Here is a 24537-nt window from a genome sequence, read left to right as displayed (position 1 = left end):
AGGAGACCTCGAGCTGTGGACAGAATGTTCTTGGGCGGGGGTGGGGGGGCGGTGGCCGGGAGAGTGCAGCGCCTCACAGGGTCCAAAGTGGGAGATTCCCACCAGGCCCGCCTCACGCTGGCTTCTGCTCCCCCGGGCGCCCCTGGTGTCAGCAAACCAGGGTCCTGCGCTTTCACAGCCCTGATCAGACGCCGGTGCCTGAGCTCAGACGGCCTGCAGGCGGAGGCTAGGGTGTCGGGCAGGTCCAGGATGTGCTCCAGTCTTTGGGTTTTCCCCCAAGTTTAACGTTTTAAATTTAAATTTTTAAATCATTTCTTAATCCGTAAGCATCCCTGATAACTAACCCTTAGCTTTCTTTTTCACAAGGAACTGAGGATGTTCAGCTCTTGGGGGAGGGGGACTCCCACGCACAGTAAGGCACAAACCTCGACTGGCTCCTGAGCGGGGGGCTGCCTCCCCTCCCCACCCCTGCCCCTGCCTACACCCACGCTGCCCAGCCGCCTCCAGCCTTGGGTGCTGGGTCCTTAGACCCTGGCAACTGCGCTGAGTTTCAAAGGAGCCACACCTCTGAGCTCTTAAAAAAGTTCAAAACATTGACTTAGCTCCCCACCAGCAAGAAAGAACCGCGCTAGTATGAACAAAGCGATGCCCTCTGAGTGCCAGGGCCTCCGGGGCTGAGGCTGCGTTGCCTCCGCAAGGGTCTCATTCCCCTCCTGTCCACGTGCACCCGGCGGGGGGTGGGGGGGGGTACGGCTTGGGGAACAGGTCCTGTCAGTGTCAACGCTTGTGGCCGAGAGGCATGCGTGCTCCACACCACAGCGACAAACTACTTGTACCATAAAAGCTTTGTGAAAAGGCACAAGGCACTTGGGCATTTTTCTAACTCAGCCCCTTGCCCGATTGTGTTTTGCGCCTTCGGTCACTGACGCCCGTCCTGACAGTCACGTTCACGTTGCAGATAAACCTGATGAGATAGTCCCAGCCTCCAAGCCATCCCGAACTGCTGAGACCGTGGCAGTGGAGTCCAGGGTGGCCACCATCAAGCAGCGGCCCACCAGCCGGTGCTTCCCCTCCGTCTCGGACGTGAACGTGAGTGGCCGGGCCGGGGGAGCGGGCGGCCGGCTGGCGTGGGCAGACCTCGTGGTTGCCGTTCACCCTCCCCAGCGTCCAGACCCGGAGCCCCAACCCACGTGCACGCGGCAGGCACCCCAGTCCAGTGCAGACCCGCAGTGGGGGACAGACCACCGCGGGACCGGCTCAGTAACTCGCCCCGGGGGCCTTCCCGTAGGCCACCCGGAGCAAAGCAGCCTTCTGGGGCGGACGAGGCCCGACCCCACCGCCCCGGGGAGCAGGGCCTCTGCGTACGCCTGGGACCCCGCCCCTCCAAGGTCTCAGGCCACCGTTATTCCCAGGGGCTGTGACCTCCCTGGGCGGTCAGCAGAGACCATGGGCCACGACGGGCTGGCAGAGCCGCCCGTCCTCCGGGCAGGCTGCTTCTCTCAGGTTCCAGACGTGGCCCTCTCCACCCCAGCTTCGTGCTTGCTGCCGGTCTGAGCACCACCTGTCACGATTACTTACTGACTTTGTATCTTCTCTGAATCCACTTCAGATTGACTCTGTTTAACCACGCCTCTTCCTAATAATGCCCAGAAATATCATGAGTTCCATGCGACGCGTTTGCGTAGCACATGATACAGGATGCCCCTTGCCTCCCCTCATCTCCAGAAGGCCCGGGCGGCTCCTCCAGGGCCCTGCATCCCGACCCCTCCCCCCCTGCGGCACCCCGTACCCAGCTCGTTCCAGACACCCTCCAAGCCCCGGGCCGGGCAGACGCCCAGAGCCCGGCGAGACTGGGTCTCGCTGGAACAGCCTGGGCGCGCGCACGCGTGTTTCCTTTGGGCTCCGCACCCGGCTGTTCCGAGTGGCCCTCCGACGCCGCGAGGTGAGGCCGGCCAGCAACCTGTCTTCCGGTCAAGGAAGCAGCGGCTTGGGCGGGGGCCGCACAGGGAAGCTGTTTGCAAAACGAAGGAGGGACGCGCAAGTCTCCTCCCGGACCAGGCAGAGGAGGAAGGACGGGCAGCCCGCCTGCCGCGGGGCCCACATGCCCCAGGGCACCGCGCTCGGCTTGTCCCCCGCTCTGGGCCACTGTGGTCAGCCCACTTTGCGGAGGCGGACGTGGCCAAGGTCGGACCCCACTGCCCACTGCCAGGTGCTCTTTCCTACAGGACACGCGTCCTGGCCATTCTCAGTCCATGTCAGGCAGACCACAGCTCCGCTGAGCAGGGCTCTTCGCCCTTTGAGGGCAGACAGGACCCCGTCTGGGTCCTGGACGCTGGTGGGGCCCGTCGTCAGCCTCAGCTGGACACCGAGGTGCTCCCAGAAGCAGCTGGGGGAAGCCCCATGACAGGTGTCCACTGCCCAGGGCGTCCGTGTCCGGCTGCCGTGGGTGGCGCTGGTCTGACACGGCTCACCCCGGGCTCTCTGGTTTGCAGTCCGTGTACGAACGCCAGGGGATCGCCGTGATGACGCCCACTGTTCCTGGGAGCCCGAAAGGCCCATTTCTGGGCCTCCCTCGAGGTACGATGCGAAGGCAAAAATCAATAGGTAAGCAGCGTGGCCACACCCGCAAAGGTGCCCCTTGGCTCTCAGCACCCTCGGCAGTGCCCCTCAGCGGCCCCAGGCCCGCCCACCAGAGGGCGGGCACCTGGCCTCACCCCCAGGGAGGCCTTGACCATCTGAGCCGTCTGAAACTCTTACCCTCTGGGTACCAAATCCAGGGTGGCTTCCCAGCCTCACCAGCCAAGTATCCGTGATAATACCAGCAGGGTGAGGGGCTGCAGTCAGGAGGGAGGTGGAGGTGGGCAGGTGACGTCCAGGAAGCCCCTCGCCCCCGCCCTGCGTGTTTAGAGTGGGCCGGCGGGGTGGGCCCAGGTCCCCTGCGAACGGCCACTGCCACGCTTTGTGGATGAGCTCGATGGACACACTTCTAAGGGTGGCTGGGCCAGGTTCTCGCGCTCTGCGAGTACAACGTACTGTGCGCTGCGGGAAACTGCTACCTTCTTTTCCTGCTGATTCTGTTCCAGGCAAGGTAAACGTGACCCCTTCAGACAGCCCCTTTGTGAGATAATCCAGCACTGTCTTTACCGTGTAAATTCTCAGAGAAGCTAAAGCCACTGCCGGACACTGGGGGACGCGGCGCCGCTCTGTGTCCAGCACTGCGGTCTCAGGCCTGGCGCCTCTGTCGGTAGTTTTGGGGGGGGTGGCAGCTGGCAGGAACTAAACGATAAGGGATGGCGGAGGTGGCGTCTGCCGGTCCCCAAAGTGCCCCCAGGAGCTCGGGGCCACCGCAGAGTAGCGCACACGCCATCTCCTGCCCCTGGCTCTCTAACTGCTTAATAACAGTCGATTTCCTCCCGTCAGACAGCAGAATCTTTCTATCAGGTTAGTGAACCTTCCAGTTCGGCCTCTGTAATGTGAACGTGACCGTTTACTCCAGAAGGCGTATTCTTAAATTATGGCTCCTCGCGAACGTAACTGTGAGGCAGCCAGCACGCATGCGCGCTCAGCGAGAAGGCCTCTGAGCAACCAGCCTGGCGCTGCCAAAACGCCCTCCCACAAGGAGCATGTGAAATTTGGAATACCCTTATCGAATGGCAGTTTTCACTGGAATAAATTACTGTAGTTTGTCCTAGGAGCTTTTTTGATTTGAAGTAATTCGTTTTGTTTGTTACCTCTTTGAAAAACCTGCACGCCCCCCACGCGAGACCCTCGTACTTGACGTCTGTCAGCATCCGTGTCTGTGTGCCGCTTCCCGTGTCCGGAGTGCGTTCTGTTGATGTTTTTATATCTTGAACTGTCGGAAAGAATCTGGAAGTCCACCCAGTGGACACACCAGAGCTCTGGGGCCCAACGCGGCCGGATGCGGCCATCGCCCCTGCGGGCCCTCAGCACCCTCCCTCACCCAACACCCACGGGCTCCATAGGTCCAGTCCTCCAACTCGGACTGTGGTTAGTGGAGACCATGGTAAACCACCGGGCCTCTCAGCCCAGCCCAGAGGGTCTTAGGACCCAGAGGGGTTCGCTGGGGCAGGCGGCCGAGTGTTTGGTCAGGATCCTGCTCCCGGCTTGGGTTGGGGTCTTGGGTTAGAGGGTCTGGGCGTGTTGCAGCACCTTCTGCCAGGGCCGCTCAGCCATCCTCCTGAGGGCCTGGGGAGCTCCAGTACCCTTAGGGGGCCCAGAGAAGTCAGGCAACAAAACGGGTTCCTGTCGCGCAGGCGAGGCCACCCCAGGGTCCCCATAGGCACAGGGCTCTGCTCGAGGGCGCCAGGCCTCCCCGCATACCTGCAGCACCTGCAGGACGTCGGTGCTCCGATGCCCCCGGGACAGCGGCACCATCCGCGTCCCATCAGCCAGTGCAGCCACTTGTGTTCCCTGTGCCCTCGTTTCCGACATGCAGCTCGACAGCCTCAGTCCCAAACCCGAAAACACCCGCCGGGGGCCCTGGCCAAGCCTGAAGGGATGGATGCCCCCTGATGCAGGCCACCCCTGCCCCCGACACACGCTCACACGTGCGCACACGAACCCCGGGGAGTCACGCGCCCTCCCCGGCTCGCACCCGTAGCCCTGGGCACCATCTCAACAGCACGCACTCCGTGCCTCCTGGGGCCTTTCCCTTTTCTTTCTTTTTTTTTTTTTTTTTGGCTCGGAATGGGCCACGTGACCTCTTGGCATCGTGGCTTGTGCTGCATTCTGTGAACGAGTGTGCATCGTGATTCTTTGTGAGTCTGCAGAGACACAGCGTGTCGCACCATCCTAGGAGTTTACTGGGGTGTTTGTTATTGCCGTGATTTATATCTAAACCTGCCTTCTACTTGTAGGAATAACGGGGGAAGAGCGGCAATTTCTGGCCCCTCCGATGCTCAAGTTCACCAGAAGCCTGTCCATGCCGGACACCTCCGAGGACATCCCCCCCCCGCCACAGTCGGTGCCCCCCTCTCCTCCACCACCCTCCCCCACCGCCTACAACTGCCCCAAGTCCCCAACTCCCAGAGTCTACGGGACGATCAAGCCCGCGTTCAATCAGAACTCCGCCGCCAAGGTGTCCCCGGCGGCTCGCTCCGACACCGTGGCCGCCATGATGAGGGAGAAGGGGCTGTACCTCCGGGGGGAGCTGGACCGCTACTCCCTGGACTCCGGGGACCTCTACGGCCGCCACGCCGCCGCCCAGGCCAACTTCCGCGGCAAGAGGGGCCAGATGCCCGAAAACCCGTACTCCGAGGTCGGGAAGATCGCCAGCAAAGCCGTGTACGTCCCCGCCAAGCCCGCCAGGCGGAAGGGCATGCTGGTGAAGCAGTCCAACGTGGAGGACAGCCCCGAGAAGACGTGCTCCATCCCCATCCCGACCATCATCGTCAAGGAGCCCTCCACCAGCAGCAGCGGGAAGAGCAGCCAGGGCAGCAGCGTGGAGATCGAGCCCCAGGCCTCCGAGCAGCCGGGCCAGCTGCGGCCCGACGACAGCCTGACCGTCAGCAGCCCCTTCGCCGCCGCCATCGCCGGGGCCGTCCGCGACCGCGAGAAGCGGCTGGAGGCCAGGAGGAACTCGCCGGCCTTCCTGTCCACCGACCTGGGGGACGAGGACGTGGGCCTGGGGCCGCCCGCCCCCCAGGCACGGCCCTCCACGTTCCCCGAGGAGGGCGGGTTCGGCGAGGAGGACGGCACCGAGCAGCTGTCGTCACCCACGCCAGGGGCAGCGACCAGGGAGCCCGAGAACCACTTCGTGGGTGGTGGCGAGGCCGGAGCTCAGGGTGAGGCCGGCAGGCCACTGAATTCCACATCCAAAGCCAAGGGGCCCGAGGGCAGCCCTGCAGCTCCCCTCAAGGGCAGCAATGCGGCCGGCCCCGAGAATTACGTCCACCCGCTCACAGGGAGGCTGCTGGACCCGAGCTCCCCGCTGGCCCTGGCGCTCTCCGCGAGGGACCGAGCCTTGAAGGAGTCCCAGCAGGGCCCCAAGGGGGAGGTCCCCAAGGCCGACCTCAACAAACCTCTCTACATCGATACCAAAATGCGGCCCAGCGGGGAAGCGGGCTTCCCTCCGGTCACCAGGCAGAACACGCGGGGGCCCCTGAGGCGGCAGGAGACGGAAAACAAGTACGAGACGGACCTGGGCAAGGAGCGGAGGGACGACAAGAAGGCCATGCTCGTCAGCATCGCGGACGCGTCCCAGCAGAAGTCGGCCGGGCTGCTGATGGTCCACACCGCGGACGCGGCCCGCTCGGACGACTTCCTGCAGGAGGAGGAGGAGGATGCCGACGCAGACACGCAGCCGGACCGCCCGCCGTCCGAGGTGCCAGAAGGTGTTCCCGAAACTGAAGGTGCTTTACCGATCCCCGCTGGCCCCGAGCCCGCGGCCGCCGCGCCCGGCAGGACCGTCGTGGCGGCGGGCTCCGTGGAGGAGGCGGTGATCTTGCCGTTCCGCATCCCTCCCCCACCTCTGGCATCCGTGGATCTGGATGAGGATTTTATTTTTACAGAGCCATTGCCTCCCCCCCTGGAATTTGCGAACAGTTTTGATATCCCCGATGACCGCGTTGCTTCTGTCCCCGCACTCTCAGACCTGGTCAAGCAGAAGAAAAACGACGCCCCCCAGTCCCCTTCGCTGAACTCCAGCCAGCCCACCAACTCTGCGGACAGTAAGAAGCCAGCTGGCCTTTCGAACTGTCTGCCCGCCTCATTCCTGCCACCCCCCGAAAGCTTGGACGCCGTCACGGACTCCGGCATCGAGGAGGCGGACAGCCGGAGCAGCAGCGACCACCACCTCGAGACGACCAGCACCATCTCCACGGTGTCCAGCATCTCTACCCTGTCCTCCGAGGGCGGGGAGAACGTGGACACCTGCACGGTCTACGCAGACGGGCAAGCGTTTACGGTTGACAAACCCCCAGTACCTCCTAAGCCAAAAATGAAGCCCATAATTCACAAAGGCAACGCCCTTTACCACGACGCGCTGCTCGAGGAGGACGTGGACAGCTTTGTGATCCCCCCGCCGGCACGCCCACCGCCCCCCGGCGGGGCCCAGCCCGGGACCACGAAGGTTATCCCGCCGAGGACCTCCAGGCTGTGGGGTGACATCTCGGAGGTCAAAAGCCCAATTCTCTCCGGCCCAAAGGCGAACGTGATTAGTGAGTTGAACTCAATCCTGCAGCAAATGAACCGAGAGAAATCGGCAAAGCCGGGGGAAGGACTGGACTCGCCAACGGGAACCAAGCCTGCCAGCCTCGCTCCAAGGTAAGTGCCGCGGCCGGCGTGGGCGCAGACCATCCCGAGCCGGGCTTTCCCGTCCCGGCCAGTGCTGACCAGGAAATGCCCTTGGGAGCGACGGCAGCGGACACGGAGAGGGAAATTCCTAGAGCCTTCTGTGTCGGCCGCCTCTGTCGTACACTCACGTGCTCCTTTCTCGTCCCCTGGACGCCGGTGCAGCAGAGCTGAGGGTGCAGCAGAGCTGAGCACATCTGGCCCGGCAGGACGTGGCCCCCGCGTAGAGACACGTGACGAGACACAGCCACACAGGCCATCCCCACCTTGGCTTCCAAGGAGGAGCCCTGCTCTCTCCTCCCGCGTCCTCCAGATCTTGGCCAGGACCCCTCAAAGGCCATTCTGGAGCCTCACCCAGGGGTTGCAGCGGAGGGGTGCACCGGCCGGGGGTCGAGTGAGCAGCGTGTGTGTGGTCACATGTGCGTAAGGGGCTCTTTTGCCCTCCTCCCATCACTAACTGGTCTGAGGCCGGGGAGGGGCCGGGTTGCGGATCCACTAGTGAGCTCAGAGTGAAACGCAACCCCGGAGCCCATCCTGACCCAGGGCAGACATCGTGGAAGAAAAGCATCCGGTCCTCCCCACGTGGGTGCTCACAACATCAGGCAGAGCGTAAGGCACTGCCTAGGAACCGGGGGTCGCACATGGGGGGCCAGTCCTAAACCCAACCCCAGGGCTCTGTCAAGGCACACCACACTGTAACAGGCCCCCAACCCCCTGCCTGTAGCTGGTGGATGATCCCCACCAGAGCCCGGTGCCTCCGGCCATCACTCACAGTTCTCGGTTTCCTTCAACCAAGACACACACCACTTCTCGGGTCCCCAGGCAGCAGGGTTCTTCACGTTCCCCCACTGATGTTTACTCTCAGGTTTCATCATCTCAACTAACGAAGTTGTTCTTCATACTCCTTCTGGGCAGGCGTTTGATTCAAACATCTAAGTCCATTAATAGCAATGTCACACTACGGCTGGGTCCTGCGAGCAGGCTGAGAGCCACAATTTTCCCGGTTATCGTTCGGTGTGGGTGTAAGTAAGTTACGGGGACAGCTCCCACTACTCCTCAGAGGAATGTCGATGGGCCAGTCTCGGTAGAGAGAAGCACGCCGACCCCACCGTCCTTTAATGGGGCACCCATCAGTAGTGGCGTTCAAAGAGCACCCCAGCTGAACAGAGATTCCTTACAAGTTCCCTGTTTCCGGTGGACGTACGTACACACATACCTGCAAGTATTACGTGCTTGAAAGTCTCAAGGCAATGTTTAAAACTGGCTCCGTCCTGTAATAGTACCGGTCTTTAGCTGCTAGGTTATGTGGAAGTACAACAATGAAGATGTTTATCGCTGTGTTTCATATTTTACAAAACACTTGGACGTGGGTGAGTAATCTTTCTAACAGCTGCTGGAGAGCATGTATAATTATACCCATTTTTCAGAAGGGGAAATGGAGACTCAAGAGAGGCCAAGCGGCTTGTCCATGTGCACAGCCAGCAGAAGACAGAGCCAGGACCAGGCCAAGGTCTTCTGACTGGCACTTCCCACCGCTAGCGATGTCTGAAGTATGGAAGATGCAGAAGGGCACCAACTCTAGGGCTGCTCGGGCCAGTGGGGCAGCCTGCACGGCACCGTGCTCCCCGGAGCACTCCCACCCAGGAGACCAGGGGCCTCTGAACGGCATTCAGATCGTAGGCCTCCCCTGCTCCTCTCCTGGCTGGGTGAGCTCCTTGGGGCTCACAGGAGAGGGGGTCTCCGAGTTGCAGGGGTCTCTAGGGTTTCCCTGGGTGGGAGGGGCCTCAGAGCAGGGGTCAGCAGGCAGAATCCTATCGGACTTCTTGAGAGCAGCTGCAAGACCGATTCTGTCCGACCCAAGCTCAGCTGCCAGGAACAGCCACCTCCAGTCTCTTCTGTTATTCATACCCCAGTCCATCACGGCACAAGCATTAGCTGGCATCTATTATGCACTCACCAAATGCCGGGCATCGTGCGGCACAGGCACCAGAGGCAGGGCCTGAACCTGCTCCCACGGTGCAGATGAGCGAACTGGGGGTCAGAGAGGTGAAGCCCTTGGCCATAGGCACTCGGCTGGAAGGCACAGAAGCACTCCGACCTACGGAGCTGCCTCAGGGTTCGACTCCTCCCCTCTCGCTGGAGCCAGGGATTAGCCTGGAAGAAAGGCGCTGCTACCTAACCGAACATCCGCAGGGCCGAGCTCACCGGGGCAGGGCTATTCTCAGGCCTTCGGAACCCCCCTTGAGTCCAGCTGAGCACCCAGAAGTCTTCTCTGCTTACCTGGTGACTGATAATCTGCAAGGGTGGTCACCAGGCGGCCTCCAGCACTGGTGACCTCCCCGAGGCGGTGTCCCCTCCCCTTCCCTACTCACTGCTAAGGGCTACACTGAGTTGGACCAGGAATAGGTCGGCCTGAGGCCCAAGGACAAGGAGAAAGGTCAGTCACTGCAGGCACTAAGCTGGACACTCGCCTGCCTACTCTGGCTTTTCCGATCTCACGGCCTCATCGGGCAAAGCCCAGTGGACGTGAGCTGCAGCCAGGAGGTGGACTGACCAGGGTAAGCAGGGGGCAGCTGCTCGGCAGAGCCACCGGAGCGGGTGACCGAGCACCGGGCACCGGGCACCAGGTCCTTCTCATGAAAAGGCAGCACTCAACTACATTCTCCTTCTCTCACACACACTCACTCCCTGGGACAGGCCTCCGCTTCGCTGGGTCGTGCCTTCATTGAGAGGCCTGGGATTCAGCCATTCAGGCATCAGACAAAGCCCAGGACGCTCCCAGCCAGGGCTCACCTGCTTGGGTGTCTCATCGCTACTTTTTTTTTTTTTTTTTTTTTTTTATTTATTTATTTATTTATTTATCTATGGCTGCATTGGGTCTTCGTTTCTGTGTGAGTGCTTTCTCTAGTTGTGGCGAGTGGGGGCCACTCTTCATCGCAGTGCGCGGGCCTCTCACTGTCGCGGCCTCTCTTGTTGCGGAGCACAGGCTCCAGATGCGCAGGCTCAGTAGTTGTGGCTCACGGGCCTAGCTGATCCGCGGCATGTGGGATCTTCCCAGACCAGGGCTCAAACCTGTGTCCCCTGCATTGGCAGGCAGATTCTCAACCACTGCGCCACTAGGGAAGCCCCCTCATCGCTACTTTTAAACGCATCTACAAATTACGAGCTGTGAATGGCCCTGGGCAACATGAGGCACGAAACTGGATGAAGGAAATTCCTAGTAAGGGAAAAGAAATGAGTTTTTCTAGGGAAAACTGAAAACCGGCCATGCTCTTTGAAACGACAGACAAGCAGCAGTGCAAACACCCCATTTCCACAGAAAGAAGTTCGATCGCCAAAGAAAGGGACAGTTTTTTGAGCTGCTCCACAATCGTTTGTCCGCTAAGAGGGCAGAAACCTCAGGTGACCCTGCCCCTTTGTAAGTTACTTTTGCCCTCGGGTTCTTTCTTAACTCTGAGGTGCGGTGACCCCGGGCAGGGTCAGGAAGAAGAGGACATTGAGCGACTAGGCCCTTGCTTACTGGGGTACATCTGACTTAACCTGAGTCGTGCGTGGGTTTCTGCTATCACGTGTCCCCCGAAATCAGGGACGACACGGGCTCTGCCGACATCCTGACTACAGACGTGTTGGCGAAAAGAAGACGATCACGTCATTTTCTTTACTACCTAGCGTTCGCGGCGTCCCCCCAGGCCTGATCCGGAAACACCTCCTAAGAACGAGGCCTCTGGGGTGATCGGCTGCTTCTCCGACTCAGCACCGCCCCAAGCTGCCCCACGGGCTGGAGGCCCGGCACAGGCCCGGACCTTCCCTGCAAAGCTCAGAGCTCGAGAGGATGACCGCGAGCGGCCGGAGAGGCGCGAGAGCGCTGCCGCCACCCGCGAGCACGGCCTTCCCCTGCAGCGGGCGGCCCGCCGGGCGGAGCCCTTTGGAACTCTAGACACACGAGCAGCGCTTCCCTCGTTTCAGGGCACCTGGTGTTTTCCATAAAGTCACAGAGCCGGGTGAGGTTCCCCAGGTACAGAGCTGGGAAGCCAAATGAGCCAGAGCCCAGCCCCGTGGCCTCCTGAGGGCTTCTTTGTAGGAGCCCAGGGTCAGGCCTGAGGGGGAACAGTAACAAAAGGGGTGCACAGTCAACGAGGCCAGGGCCCCGGGAAGCTGGGCGCAGATTTAGTCACGAACTGTTCACTGGACCAGGGGTTACTGACTACCTCAGTGTGCCAGGCACCGGGCTGGGCCCCAGGATTCCTCACTGAACAAGAAAACATTCAAGGTCTCTCCTCCTCTGAAGGGCTACATTCGCAAGGAGGAATGGATAAGAAATAATAAACAAGACGAACCCAAAGTGCGCAGGCACTGCGAAGGGATGAAGATGTCCCAACGGGTCAGCGACCATGGGCAGGACGGAGGTGACCCTCCTTAAGGAAGTGGCATTTGAACCACCTGAAGTACTCAACGGAGCCAGCTGGGCAGAAATGCAGGAGCAGAGCATCCCGGGCACCAGGACCAGCAAACACGAAGCCCAGGCACTGGAAAGTGCTCTCCACGCTGAAGAGACTGGCCAGACCCGAGGGAGGGCTGGCGGGGGAAGGGTCCCCGAGGGGTCCCGCGCGCCGAGGGGAAGGGCTGGGTTGCGTCTGAGCGGTGGCAGCCACCGAGGGCTCGAGCAAAGGCTCGGCCTGAACTGACTTTCGTTTCATGAAGGTGACCCAGCAGCTATGCAGTCAGGTGGGTCACAGTGACACATGGGAGCCCATGAGCAGGCCCATGTGGGGTCCCGGGGCCTCTGCTCCGGAGACAGCGGGTAGATGATGGAGTCTGACACGTGCACTTTGACCTAAAACAAAGGGGCTTGACCTAGGAAACCCCGGCATCGTTTTTGAAGCAAGATAAATCTGTCCTTTGTCAGCACTGCAGGGGAGCGGAAGGTCGGTGTGGGTTTGGCTTTCATTCTCTGGCTGTTGGGAGGAGGGTCAGAGCAGTGAGCGGATGCCTGCGGGGGACCCACTGGCTTCCGTCCAGGGTGCCGGCAGCGGCTCAACCCCCCGGGAGCCCCTCTGGTTCACCCAGACTGGCCTTCGCTTCCGGGAGGCAACGGCGGCGCTCCAGGTCCCCCGGGGGGTCCGGGCCGCTTGCAGGGGAGCGCTGGCCGGTTCTCAGGCGATGCCCTCCGGCTTCCGGCTGCCCCTGCCTGGCCTGGCCAGTGGCACCAGCTCCTCGCTGGCTCTCCGCAGTATTATCCTGAGAGCCTCTTGGTTTTAAAATAAATCTGTCTGGGTTGTTAAAAAATGACCTCTGCCCAGCCGGCCCCAAAGCACAGACTTCAAAGCTGACTCGGTAACAGAAGCTGCTTAATGGCACTTTCATCACCTCAGCGCCGTCACGGAGGCTTTACCATTTCACGGCAGCAACTGAAACGTTCAGGCAGTGTCAGGGACTGGAATCGTGGATAAGGCGGTGGACACCAGGGAGGGTGGTCGTGAAGCTCGCTGTCGCCTGTTTCCTCGTACACGGGTTCGTGAAGGGGCTCCTCTGGTCCGGCTGCAGCATTTTATCCTTCAAGTCTGATTCTCACGCTCTCAGTTCCCAGTCTGGACGCCAGGACCAGTCAGCCAAAGTGTATCAGGGGATGGGTACCTCCCGCTGGAAACTGGGTGCCTTCCCACCTGCTCAGATGTGTCGAGAGGGCTGCTGAAGCCGAGGCAGCCCCCTGCCCCCGCCCAGTTCCGACCCCGTCTGCTTGGCCGAGTCACGTCACTTCCTGATCTGGGAAACCAGCTTCCCACATCCAGCCACCGTTCTGCGGGCCAGGCCCGGGACTGCAGACACACAGGGCCTCGCGGTGCTCAGAGCCGGGAGCCAGGGCCAGGCTCAGGCCTTGTGCAGGTCTGTTGACGCCTTGGGCCACTTTCCCCGTCTTTTGAACCGCCGACCTTTGGAGGTGCTATAAAGATAGAAACTAAGAAGAGAGCAGTTTGGAAACAAGTGCCATCTGACACGCAAGACAGGGGTTCCTCACGAAAACCCTACAGTCACTAGAAGGCAGAGGTCCGGCGGGCGTGCTGGAGAGAGGCTTGTGCGGGACGGGTCCGGAACCCCAGCACCGGCTCGCTGAGCGGCCTCTGGCCCACAGCCCGTCACTGCTCGACAGCCGAACTGCATTTGTGAACACCATGGGGAGGCCGCTTGAGTCCTCACTTCCCCGACCCCACTCAACTCAGCTGACCGATGAACTAACGGCGCCTCTCAGGGTGTCAGTTAACCCTCCATTTCTGTTTTAATCCTCACATTCCCATAGGGATTGGATTTAAGAGGCAGGATAGAGAGTAACAGCCCAAGAGAGGGCGTGTGTGTGCGAGTGTGTATGTGTCTGTGTTCTAAATCGGGGCAACAGTTTCTTGTGTGTTCCGCCCGGGAACCCAGTGGTTGCTTAGCAACATAATGATCTCTGCAACCAGGAGATCCAGTGAATGATACCCGCCTGATTAACTGAGAGTCAATCAAGCCGCTGAGAAGGAGGGCAGGGTGGACCGGCCCCGGGCAGGCCTCCACTCGGCTCCTCAAACACGCTGGTTCTTTTCCACGGCGACAGTCCGCAGGGCCGTGGGTGGCCCCAAGCATGGGGCCAGATCTGACAACCCCCTTTATTAGCTGCCGGGCTCTCCTCTCTCGGTGTAGACTTCACGCAAAGCACGGCCTCCCCCAACCAGGAACGCTGATCTGTCCTTCCTAAGCTGCAGGAGACAAAGGCAGCCCGGGAGCCCAAGTCTGGCTATCAGCACTGAGCTGGCTCTCAGGGGACTTCAAGCAGAGGCTGACGTCATCCTCCTTCTTAACATTTTCCTGGATGCTTCTCTTTATGTTCACATCATCCCCAGCCAGGGAAGGCACGGTTGTGAGCTTCCCATGCTAAACACGAAAGCGACGCCCCTTGGCGTTCTCTTCCGGGCAGCTCTGTGCTCTGCCCGCTCCACTCGGTGGCCGGAAGAGGAGCAGCACAGGTAGACTCTCGGCCAGCATCTGTGCCATCACTTTAATTTCATCCATCGAAAAAAGCTTCTTTTTTTAACTGTAATTAATTTTGCAGTGCTGTCTCAATCCATTCCATTTTGTCATTTCCATTTGCTCCCATGATGGGTGGTAACAGAAGAGGGTCGTGCTGAACAGAAGTAAGTGCCGTGTGCAGAAAGCTCTTCTCTCTGGTGTGTTCTCCTGTCCCTCGTTCTCACTGCCCACCCATCTGTTTGCTTCTGACGACACACACAGCTGCCTGCAGAGCCTTCCTTTTAAAAAACATCCCAACTACCTGGGAATCGCTGGGGTGTTCCCACAGGAGGGTAGTGCTGACACCCACCTCTGGCTCAGAGAGGCCCACTGTTACAGGCTGCTGGGTTTAGAGCAGTTGCTGTCACTTGGGGGGATTAACTTGCCTCTGCTTCACAAAGCCCGACGAACAAGGTCACTTCCCAACTGTACTGCCCCAGTCGACCCAGTTAGGGTCACAGGCCCAGCGCCACGCAAAGTCACCTTAGAGCAAGTGCCACGTGCTCCTGTGAGATACTGACCCGCTTCACAAAAAACCCCTCTCCCGCCTGAAGGTCCTAATTAACAACTCAAACCCCCTCTGGGTGGAGCTGCTTTACCACCTCAGCTTAGCTGTTGTCTCAAAGTGGTTCAAATGAGCCTTCCCCAGACAGGTGTGCCCACAGGCGTGGGGCAGGCACGGAGGGGAGACGGGCCCTCCGGAGTGGGAACTGGGGAGCATCTTTCAGTCCTACTTGAGCACCAGAATTTGCAGGTTAAATCCTAAATCCCCGCTGTACGCACAGCCCACCTCTCTCTCTCCAGGACCGAGGTCTGGGGACCGGAGGGGTGGCTCCCGCTTCTTGCGGGTGACGCCCTGGACCAGGAAGGCTCCTGTTTCTTGATTCTGAGTAACAAGCCTGGCAGTAGCGGAGGGGTCATCCTCAGAGTCTCGCCTGGGGCTGCCTTTACCTGCTGGTGCCCAGTACACCAGTACAACCAGTGACCAAGGCCCCTGGAAGTTCTCAACAGGGGTCTCCTCTGTGTAACAGATCCGGCCCTGGAGCCCCTGGCCCTCCAGGAAACCGTATCCGAACGCCCGGTGGGGGATGGGGGCCCCAGCCGCGTGCACCCCCCGCCCCTGGAAATGCTCCTCCTCAGGACAGGATCGAAGCCTGAGTCGGCACAGGTCCCCCCTCAGACCTGCTGCTGCTTCCTCACGCGGAGATGCCATACTCGACGTAGCATCGAGTGGGGAAGTGTCACCAGGCTGAGAGGCACCTCGGTAACCAACTGGTAGTTTCACCCAAATGTATATCCGTGGCAGAGAAAACAGACAGACAGCAGCAAAAGGACAGTCCAGAGCGCAGACAGACTGGGGCCCCGGCTCCGGCTCACTCCCGCCCGTGAATAAAGCTCCTCGTCCCGACCCTGACCCTGACCCTGACCCTTTCACGCTGGCGCGGCGGCGTCCGTGAGCGCCCCCAGGGAGCCGCGGGGCTTCCCACGCACTGAAACAGGGCCAGCCCGCGCGGTGCCCTTCCCTGCGCTTGTCCTTTAAGCCAAAAAGCCTCAGCTCTGGCAGGCGGTTAAGAGGGAGGGTCTCTCCTCAAGGGTGCCCCTCCCTCTGCTTGCTGAAATGGAGGCAAAAGATGCCACTTCCTCAGGCGGTACTGGTGTGGCACAGACACGCCCCGGCCAGGGAGCAGGACTTGGTTCGGGCCGTCTCCAGGTCTCCCGGCACCCCCCCCCCCCCACCAACAACCTGCCAGGCTCCGGTGAGTGGCCGCCCCGTGTGCTCTGGTGCCTCCCGCTCGTGTCCCCCCACCCCGCCCCACCCCCGGCATGGCAAAGCGTTTGCTCACTGCCGGTGCACCTGCCGTCAGACGCTCTGGTGTGGTTTGGGTGTCTCCCGCCCCCTCCTCGGGACGTGGTGAGCGGACTTGTGATGGTTTTCTCTGTTGCTGCCGTTTCAGAGGCCCAGAGGTCATGAGCACCGTCTCAGGTACACGGAGCACGACGGTCACCTTCACGGTTCGCCCTGGGACCTCCCAGCCCATCACCCTGCAGAGCCGGCCCCCAGACTATGAGAGCAGGACCTCAGGACCAAGACGTGCCCCCAGCCCCGTGGTCTCGCCCACAGAGCTGAACAAAGAGATCCTGCCTGCGCCCCCGTCCGCTGCCGCCGCGGTTCCCTCTCCCACCCTCTCGGATGTCTTCGGCCTCCCAAGCCAGCCCCCTCCCGGGGACCTGTTTGGCTTGAACCCAGCGGGACGCAGCAGGTCGCCATCCCCCTCCATACTGCAACAGCCAATCTCCAATAAGCCTTTTACAACTAAACCTGTCCACCTGTGGACCAAACCAGACGTGGCGGACTGGCTGGAAAGTCTCAACTTGGGCGAGCATAAAGAGGCCTTCATGGACAACGAGATCGACGGCAGCCACCTCCCGAACCTCCAGAAAGACGACCTCATAGACCTGGGCGTGACTCGGGTCGGGCACAGGATGAACATAGAAAGGGCTCTGAAACAGCTGCTGGACAGATAAGGGTGGCTGCGCTTTTCCTTTACAGACTCCTTGTTATAAATAGAGATGGGCTTGCACTGAAGTGTCTGGATGGCGAGCGCCAACCCCGTTCCGCGGGCTGGTCTCCTGCTACCCAGAGACATGCCGTGTGTCCCTGGCGTGGCTGAGCAGGGGCCTTCAACCCCCCGGCTCTCTGTGTGGGCTCCTTGGGCTGTTTCTGTCAAAGAGGGGACCAGGGGAGGGAGAGCTTCTAAGGTGGAAAGGTGCGCAGCTTGCCTCCTGCACGCAGGCGACCTGACCTCACGAGGCCCAGGAGATGCCCGCCGCCGCGCGGGCCCCTTGCTCCTGCAGGCAGACCCCACTGCACTCTAGACACATACCTCCCGCGGCCTCCTCTGCCGTCCGGCAGCTCCGCCCGGGCCCGGGCGCAAGGCCTTCCTCAGCCTGCGGCCCCCTCGAGGGCACTCACGCCCACGTGCTCCTTTCCTTCCTGGACTTGGCTCGCAGCGAGATGCCCGCGGATGTGTGTAGCCGGTGCCCCTTTGGAAGGTAGAGAAACTTTCCTCCCGTGGATCCTTTACCCCGTCTCCTCCGACGTGCACCCGTGGTTCTCTGGCCATGAGGTTCTTGGCAGTGGTGGGTTGTCCGAATGGGATCGTGCCCAGCTTTGCTTAGCTTTCTTTCTTTCTTTCTGCAAATCTGTTAGCATAATTCCAAAGTGGCCAAACAGATGTCACATGGAGTTAGTCAAAGCACAAAGTCACGATTCCAAGGAGGAGGGAGACCTGGCCGTGGGAAGCAGCCGGCGTGCAGCTGCTGGGCCCAGAGTGTCCGCAGGAGGGGAGCAGCTGTCTGCCAGGAGCAGCTCCCCAGGAGCGTGGGAAGGGGCTTCTCTGCCTTTCGGCCTTTTTTAAAATCGAAAGCGTGTTGAATTCCGCAAAGATCAGAGCAGGCAAGCAACCACTTTGACACGCAGGATGACACAGGGCTCGCGGTGGGCGTGTGCCGCGGCCACCCCCAGTTCTGAGCCCGGCCAAGGGGAAGCATCACAGCTGAGACAGCCCCTTTGTCCCCCCCCCCGAGGCCAAGGAAGACGGGACTTAGGAGCTTCTCCCCTTTTCCTCTGAGCGTCCAGGAATCCCACCAGCTTGTCTTAATAGTACAGCAGGTTTTCTTGAAAACCCAGCGGGTGTGGCGCAGAGACAGAACCCAGGGTGAGGGTGCAATGCAGATGAAGGAAGGAAGGGCAGAGCAGAGAGGTCTCGTGGGCCGCCAGCCCGGCCTCCGGCCAGGCTTTCTTGGGCCCCGCCGCATTCTTTCCCCTGGAGCCCCTCCCCGGTAGCAGTACCTCTGATGTCCAAGGGAGGTCGCCACGGGCACACGAGCCACAGGACACTCAGTCAGGGGTCAGCATGCTCTCCCACATATGGAAGAAACTCGAATATCAGGTTTTTGGCTTTTATTACGATTTCAGAACTAGCCTAGCCCATCTCTAATTATAAAAACATGGTTTGTTTTTTTTCCTTTTTTTCTTTATGCTCACAATCAAGTGTCTGATTAGGTCTGGAACAGCTCTAGAATGAATACGTAAAATTTAGCGATTTAAAATCATCTCTTTCTTTACTGCAAGTTTAAATAGTTGTACAGATAGTTTATAAGCACAATATTTTAAGAAAAAAAAGTGGCTGGTCTACTAGGCAGCCTTTGTGCCACTTCAGTGCTAGAAAGTTAAAGAAAAAAAAACTTTTGTGATTTAATAATACTATTTCTGTGGAATAATTATAAAAGTATGACCTTTTTAAATCAACCTTATTTGGATGCATCTGAACCAGCAGAGCTGTGTTATATTTTCTATCTTTGCTAGAACTTCGTCATCGAAGGACAATTATTTCTTCAAAAGTGGTTGTAATTCACAATGCAGCAGTTTCTCCCAAAACACACACTCTCACCACACACCCCGTCTTTCCAGCCACATGCCCCTGAATTGGAAACTGAGTTTCGGACCTTCTTTTCCAAAACCTTCTGCAGGTCCATCTTTGTATCTGAAAGATCCATTCCAACTTGAAATCAATTGAATATTAAGGCGCTTTACTTCCGTGTACTTTCAATTTTTCCATCATGAGATGAACAAATGTTACCCTAGAGAAATTTCAAGCCAAGATACTACAGGTGGCCTGCTGAGGCTGCCCGATAGTTCAGAAAATGTAAAATGGTGGTTTGGCCATTATCTGTCTTCCATTTGGTGATACTGCAAAATCCAGTAAGTACACCACCTCACCGTGGCTCTTTTTTCCTTTGCCTACTGTTGGTATTACCCCTCTGCTCGGTGCCAGGCAAAATGCTAGACAGGACGAGAGTAAAGGAGGCCGCGGGTAGACGGTAACCAACGGCAACTTGGGGGCGCTGGGGTTACTGAACTTTGGTAACCAGAAGGTGAGAGCTGGCTGCTACTCCCTTTCTTAGAGAGACTTCAAGTCACGTGCAACTGACCGGAAGCAAGCAGACTGAGAGACAAAAGAGCTGGTGACATCGGTTGTTTCACACTGTCTTACTGTAGAAAAGTAACAGGACCCATCAGAACCTGCCCTGACCGACAAAATAAACACATTGCCAAGACGAATCAGTCTCTAGCTCTATTCGCCAGGTTTGCTACAGAAAGCAATAGTTCCTCATTTAAACCACCGCCCACTGTTCTCCCCCTTGGGACATGTCAGGACCAGGCCCTACCCTATGCCCCCCTTTAATGGTGAAACAGATGTTAAACTGCTCATATAAAGATCATGTTAATACTATTCCAGGTTTTAAAAAGATCCACTTTTGTTATATACTGTAATTTAAATAAATTGCATTTACATGCCTAGTTTCTGTAATATTGTGTATACAAAACCAAAATTGCTCAAAATGTAAATTATGTATACCTGCCAAGATACCTTCTCCAGGGTGTCTGTGCACATTTTAAGTAAATCCATATAATATAAAAATGACTCAATGTGACTGTTGATTTGCTGAACTTTACATATCACAAAGTGAATTATTTGTGGTACTTTAGTTAATAAAACAGTGATTTTTTTTTTTTTTTTTTTTTTTTTTCTGAGTTACTGAACAAGCAAGCATTACCCAGGGTGATCTGGCAATGACTTTTTGCGTGTGGGCCACAAATATTGATTTTTTCCCATTAACAAACTTCTTTGTTTGTTTTTTTTAGAAACATACTTTTCACACTATAGTTTGTGTAACGTGTTCGCATTATCTGTTTCTGTTACTTTTGTGCTTTTATTCTTTTTAGACCTTATTAAAAACAAAAAGAAAAAACAAGCTCCTGTAATTTGCACTTTCTCCCAATCCTTAAATCTCTTGTATGGCAACCAAAATTACTGTAAAACAAAAAATAATAAATATACTATTGCACTAAGGTTGTGGTTCTGATTGCAAACAGTGAAAACTTCCTGAATCAAACAACAAGTGGCCAAGCTTACAATCCAGCCACTTGACCTCTGTGAAGCTGACCAGACGGTAGCTTTCCTCAAAGAGTGAAGATTCGCCTTTCGGTGAGCTAATCTGCCTTGGCTCCACTTCCTTAAAGTTTTCTCAGTGTATGGGTGGAAACGAGTATTCTTTCAGAACTGGGAGAGCGTCACGGCGGGCGGACGTCTGCGAACACTGGCGCTCCTGTTTGTTTGGGACGGAAGCAGAGGGGCCTGGAGGGCGAGCCGGATGCAAGCCTTCCCCCCAAGGGCACAGGCTCCCCGCACCCGTGGTCTTCTTGCCGTGGGGTCTGCAGAACCAGCCAGGCAGCCCCGCCGGCTGACACAGAGCCACAACGTTTCGGTGAACGAGGCAAGAGAACGCATCTTCTGGCCAAGAACTGAGCCCGGAAGACACGGGCTTATCCCTTCTGCTGGAGGGAAGCATATTTTCAACTTCAATACTGAACCTTCTCTTCCGCCTCACAGCAGTGAAAAGTCACTGTCTTTAGTTCCTGAACAGTTCCTTCTGTTCTGGCACATTCTCCTCTTGAACGGCAGCCACTCTGTTTCTATGTTCCTGAAAACTTCTCGGCCTCGTACCTTTTGTAGTTTACCCGCCCTGAACCCCCTACTGCTCCACCATCCAATGGTTCTTCCCAGACCCTAGCCACCACCCCCATCTTCACTGTCCAGTGGTTTCTTCCAGACCACTTCTTCCTGATGAATGTATCTGTTTGTCTTGTTAAGAAAAAAATAGACACTGGAAGATTTTTCTTTTATCTGTACTTTATTTGATGCATTTTAATAACCAGTGAACTGGAATGTCTTCTGTATTTGTAGCTATCCACATACACACGCAAGTAGGTGACAATTCCACAGTGGCTGGGTGACCACAGCGGCTGCATGCATACGGGCCTGCCCGTGCTTTGTGGGGAAGCGGGTAGTTTCCAGGCTTCTTTCTCAGACTTCAGCAGACCTGATCCCTTCGATTTATGATCCACGCCGTATCAGTGGTTTCGTTTCTTTATTGTTCCTGTAACCTGTTTCTACGTTTCACAGTCTTTACCGAGTTATGTTTAAAATTACAACATTCACTGTCCATTGCTTCTACTCTGGAACTCTTTGTTTATAGCAATTCTGAAACTTTAATATGAGCCTTCAAATAAATACAGAAACAAAAAAAAAAAAAAAAGGAAAAAAAAGCAAAGTGTGTGCCTTGGGTGTTTTGAACCTGATCTGCATAAAACCATATTGTACTCAAATGCTGTATATTTAATGAAAGGGTAAATATACCTTCACTGTATCAATGTAGCTGATAAAATAGTTATAGTGCCTTGGTTTCTGAACTGAGAAGCCCATATCAATGCACAACGAAAAGTAAAAAACAATTCGAGAAATGAAATGTTGAGAAGACCTAGACGTGATTCTGGAGCCTTCCTCATCATAAGACTGTGGGATATACACAGTCATTTAAGTTAAAAAAATAAAAAGAAAATTGAAATAAGACTGTGTTATCAATTAATTTTCCATTAAAAGTGCTCTCCACTACATCACTTTCAGTATTCTCATTTAGTTGAAATACAAAACATGGTTGAGAACTTCCAGGGATAAGAAAACGACATTTTTACCAAGAGTCCTGGGCTTTCAGACCTACTTCCCCACGTGCTGTGTCGCCCCCCAGTGGTACCTGTCGGTAATGCTTATCCAAGTCAGCAGTACCGATCCATCAACTCCACGTTTTGTGAAAAGTAAACAAAGTGTTTGTTTTTGGTGATTGAGGTCACTCATCACAAAAGAATTACTTCCATCTTTCGTAAGCTATAGGCGTGGCAACACACAGTCTGTTTTTTAAAAGAAAGACGATGTGAGAAGTACATCGGTCGAGGTCTCAAGGCCCTCGTCTGCACGTTACGCTGCCCCGCACAGCCTTCGTCACCGTGCAGGTTGGGTGTGAGGTGCAGGAAGAACCGCTGCCCTGCCTGGGGCTAGACTAACCACAGCAGCAGTGAGGTCCGCGGGGCGGTGCCGCCCGTCTTCCGGGGCCCCTCGGCAAGCGGGCCGGACCCTCCCGGAGGCAGGGCAGACGCCACACGCTGTGTCCACGGCACGCCTCTGGGTTCTCCCGCCAGGTGCCTGTGCCTCTCCACCTCACAAGACGATCAGTGGTGCTGCTGTTCACCGGGCCAAAGGCAACCAGATACCCAGGCTTTTTCATTTCAGTCAACAAACGTAGCCACCGTGGGAGAATCGGAACGGGGTGGCTGGGGAGACACGGCCGGGTTTCCCAGGGGGCGCTACTGCACACGCTGCTGCGGCCTCTGCTGGAGGTATGTACCAGCCCAAGAGCCAAAGGGGTGAGCCACCGACCACGGCCGCTGGGCAAGACAGACGGGCAGGCCAGCCCTGGGCCCCGCGTGAGATGGGGCCCCGGGAAACAGCCAGGTGAGCAGGACTGAGGTCGGAGACATCTGATCACTTGCCTGCATCTGGCGGCCGGCACACCCGTTCTGAGGCTCCAACACCTCAAGCCATCCTGCCACTGCCCACTCAGAGTCTTCCTTGCCAAGGAACTTAAACGGAATTAGATGTGTTCTTCAAACCCCAGAACACAGAGGGCAGGAAGGGAACACAGCCCTTAAAGCTCCAGGGAAGAGACCACAGCACAAGGCAGAAATCCATTACTCCTGTGCTGTGGTCTATGTGGTAATGGTCTAATCCATTACCTCCTGAGACGGGGTACAGGCTGGAAACAACAGTAAATCTCTCCACGCCAGGCACCATTCAGAGCACTGCACCCCTAGTGTCTAACAGAGCCGTGAGGCAGGAACAAACAGCCCCATTTTACAGATAAGGAGACAAAGTCTTGCCAAGGTCCACAGCGAGCGCCGGACCAGGACGTGCTGTAGAGCTTCCACAGCTACGCCCACTTGTAGGGAAGAACCCCAAGGAGTGCTGCTTGTGTCAGGATCTACCACTGGTGACAAGGACACATCACTCTGCCCCCCTCCAAATGCATCTGCAAAGAGCCAGGGGTCCAGGAGGCTGGGCAAGCTGGAGGATCCTCCCAGATGAAACCTCTCAGGGTTGTGAAAAAGGGAGATTTAATTCAGAGGCAACCCGGTTACCCTACTTCCCTTGGCTAGAATCAGGGAAGCCTGGACCTCAGGATCCCAGGTTTTCACAGTGCAAAGACATGACATGGTATTTGTAAAATGACCCCCCGCTTTGAGCCACGTGACACGTGGCATCTGCTTTTATTCCCATCAGAATTCCCACTCAAAGCTGATTATCTCCTTTACCGACGAGGAAACAGAGGCTCAGAGAGGGCAGATGCCACCTCCCGTGGGGCACAGCAGCTGGAGACTGTGAGTCCTAACGAGGGAGCGGCCCCGGCCCATTAAACTCATTAACTCTTCCTGCCCTGGCCCTGAGCTACCCCAATTCCTCCCAGCGCGTTCCTCTGTGGCCTAAGTCAGTCCAAGCCCGTCTCTATTGCTTGCAGCTGCAGCTTCCTGGCTGACACAGCGCCTGACCCCGATGCCAGTGTGTTTTCTCCCACACCCTGCAGCCTCCTTCTGCAGTGAGAACTGGGGCAGCCCCTTCCTCTCCCTTCACTACCCCCCTCAGTGGCAGAGACAAAGGCCAATTGAAAAGGAGTCACCGAGCTGCAGAATGGGTTTGAAAATGAGTCTAACAGGCCCACACAGCTTTGAAGCTTCACATAAAGCCAAAGGCAGGGAGCGGCGGCTTCCTCCCTTGGCCTTGGAGCCTGCCATCTGGGCAAGCTAAAAATAAAGGCTCCTTTTTCAAGCAAGAGTTTATAAATGTGACCACAAAGGCCCTGATGAAGACATCAAGGCCCTGGAGAAAACCACATGGCCTGAAACCTTTAGCACCCCACCGGCTCGTCAGGAAAGCCCAGCTCTCCCTCTCCCACACAGGCACCAGTGACCAGCTTTTTCTGGCAGCGGCCAGGAGAACGAAGCGGAGAGTGTGGGGGCTCTTTATGGTGGCAGGGAAGGAGACCATAAAAGGAGAAGACTGGGTATAACACAAAGTACAGGCCGCCGTGTATTCACAGTGGCAACACACAAACAGAAACGGTCACGCGGCTCCCAGCCCTGCCATCCAGCCGCGCGCCCCCAGCGTCCCAGTGACCTGGGCCCGCCCACCTCTCCAAGCCTTTCCTCCTTGCTCACCTTTTGCTCCAGCT

At 57.3% G+C, this 24537-nt stretch overlaps 1 protein-coding gene across 10 annotated transcripts in view; it reads left to right on the top strand.

Annotated features, from left to right (window-relative positions):
- The window catches only part of SHANK2 (SH3 and multiple ankyrin repeat domains 2), a 552759-nt gene extending 531284 nt beyond the window's left edge, over positions 1 to 21475 (top strand). For 9 of the 10 annotated variants that reach the window (XM_059932287.1, XM_059932286.1, XM_059932284.1 and 6 more), the window contains 4 exons: positions 959 to 1089; positions 2493 to 2604; positions 4878 to 7284; positions 16308 to 21475. In XM_059932287.1, the coding sequence (XP_059788270.1) occupies positions 959 to 1089; positions 2493 to 2604; positions 4878 to 7284; positions 16308 to 16878 (3221 nt within the window). In that variant the 3' untranslated portion in view covers positions 16879 to 21475. The remainder of the gene's footprint in view (positions 1 to 958; positions 1090 to 2492; positions 2605 to 4877; positions 7285 to 16307) is intronic. The other variant, XM_059932288.1, reaches the window with a different exon arrangement.
- Positions 21476 to 24537: the final 3062 nt, after the last annotated feature.

The sequence above is a fragment of the Balaenoptera ricei genome, chromosome 8 (assembly GCF_028023285.1).
Source record: "Balaenoptera ricei isolate mBalRic1 chromosome 8, mBalRic1.hap2, whole genome shotgun sequence".
Taxonomy (NCBI): Eukaryota; Metazoa; Chordata; class Mammalia; order Artiodactyla; family Balaenopteridae; genus Balaenoptera; species Balaenoptera ricei.
Note: the sequence above shows the minus strand (reverse complement) of the source record. Positions and strands in the feature narration are given on the sequence as shown.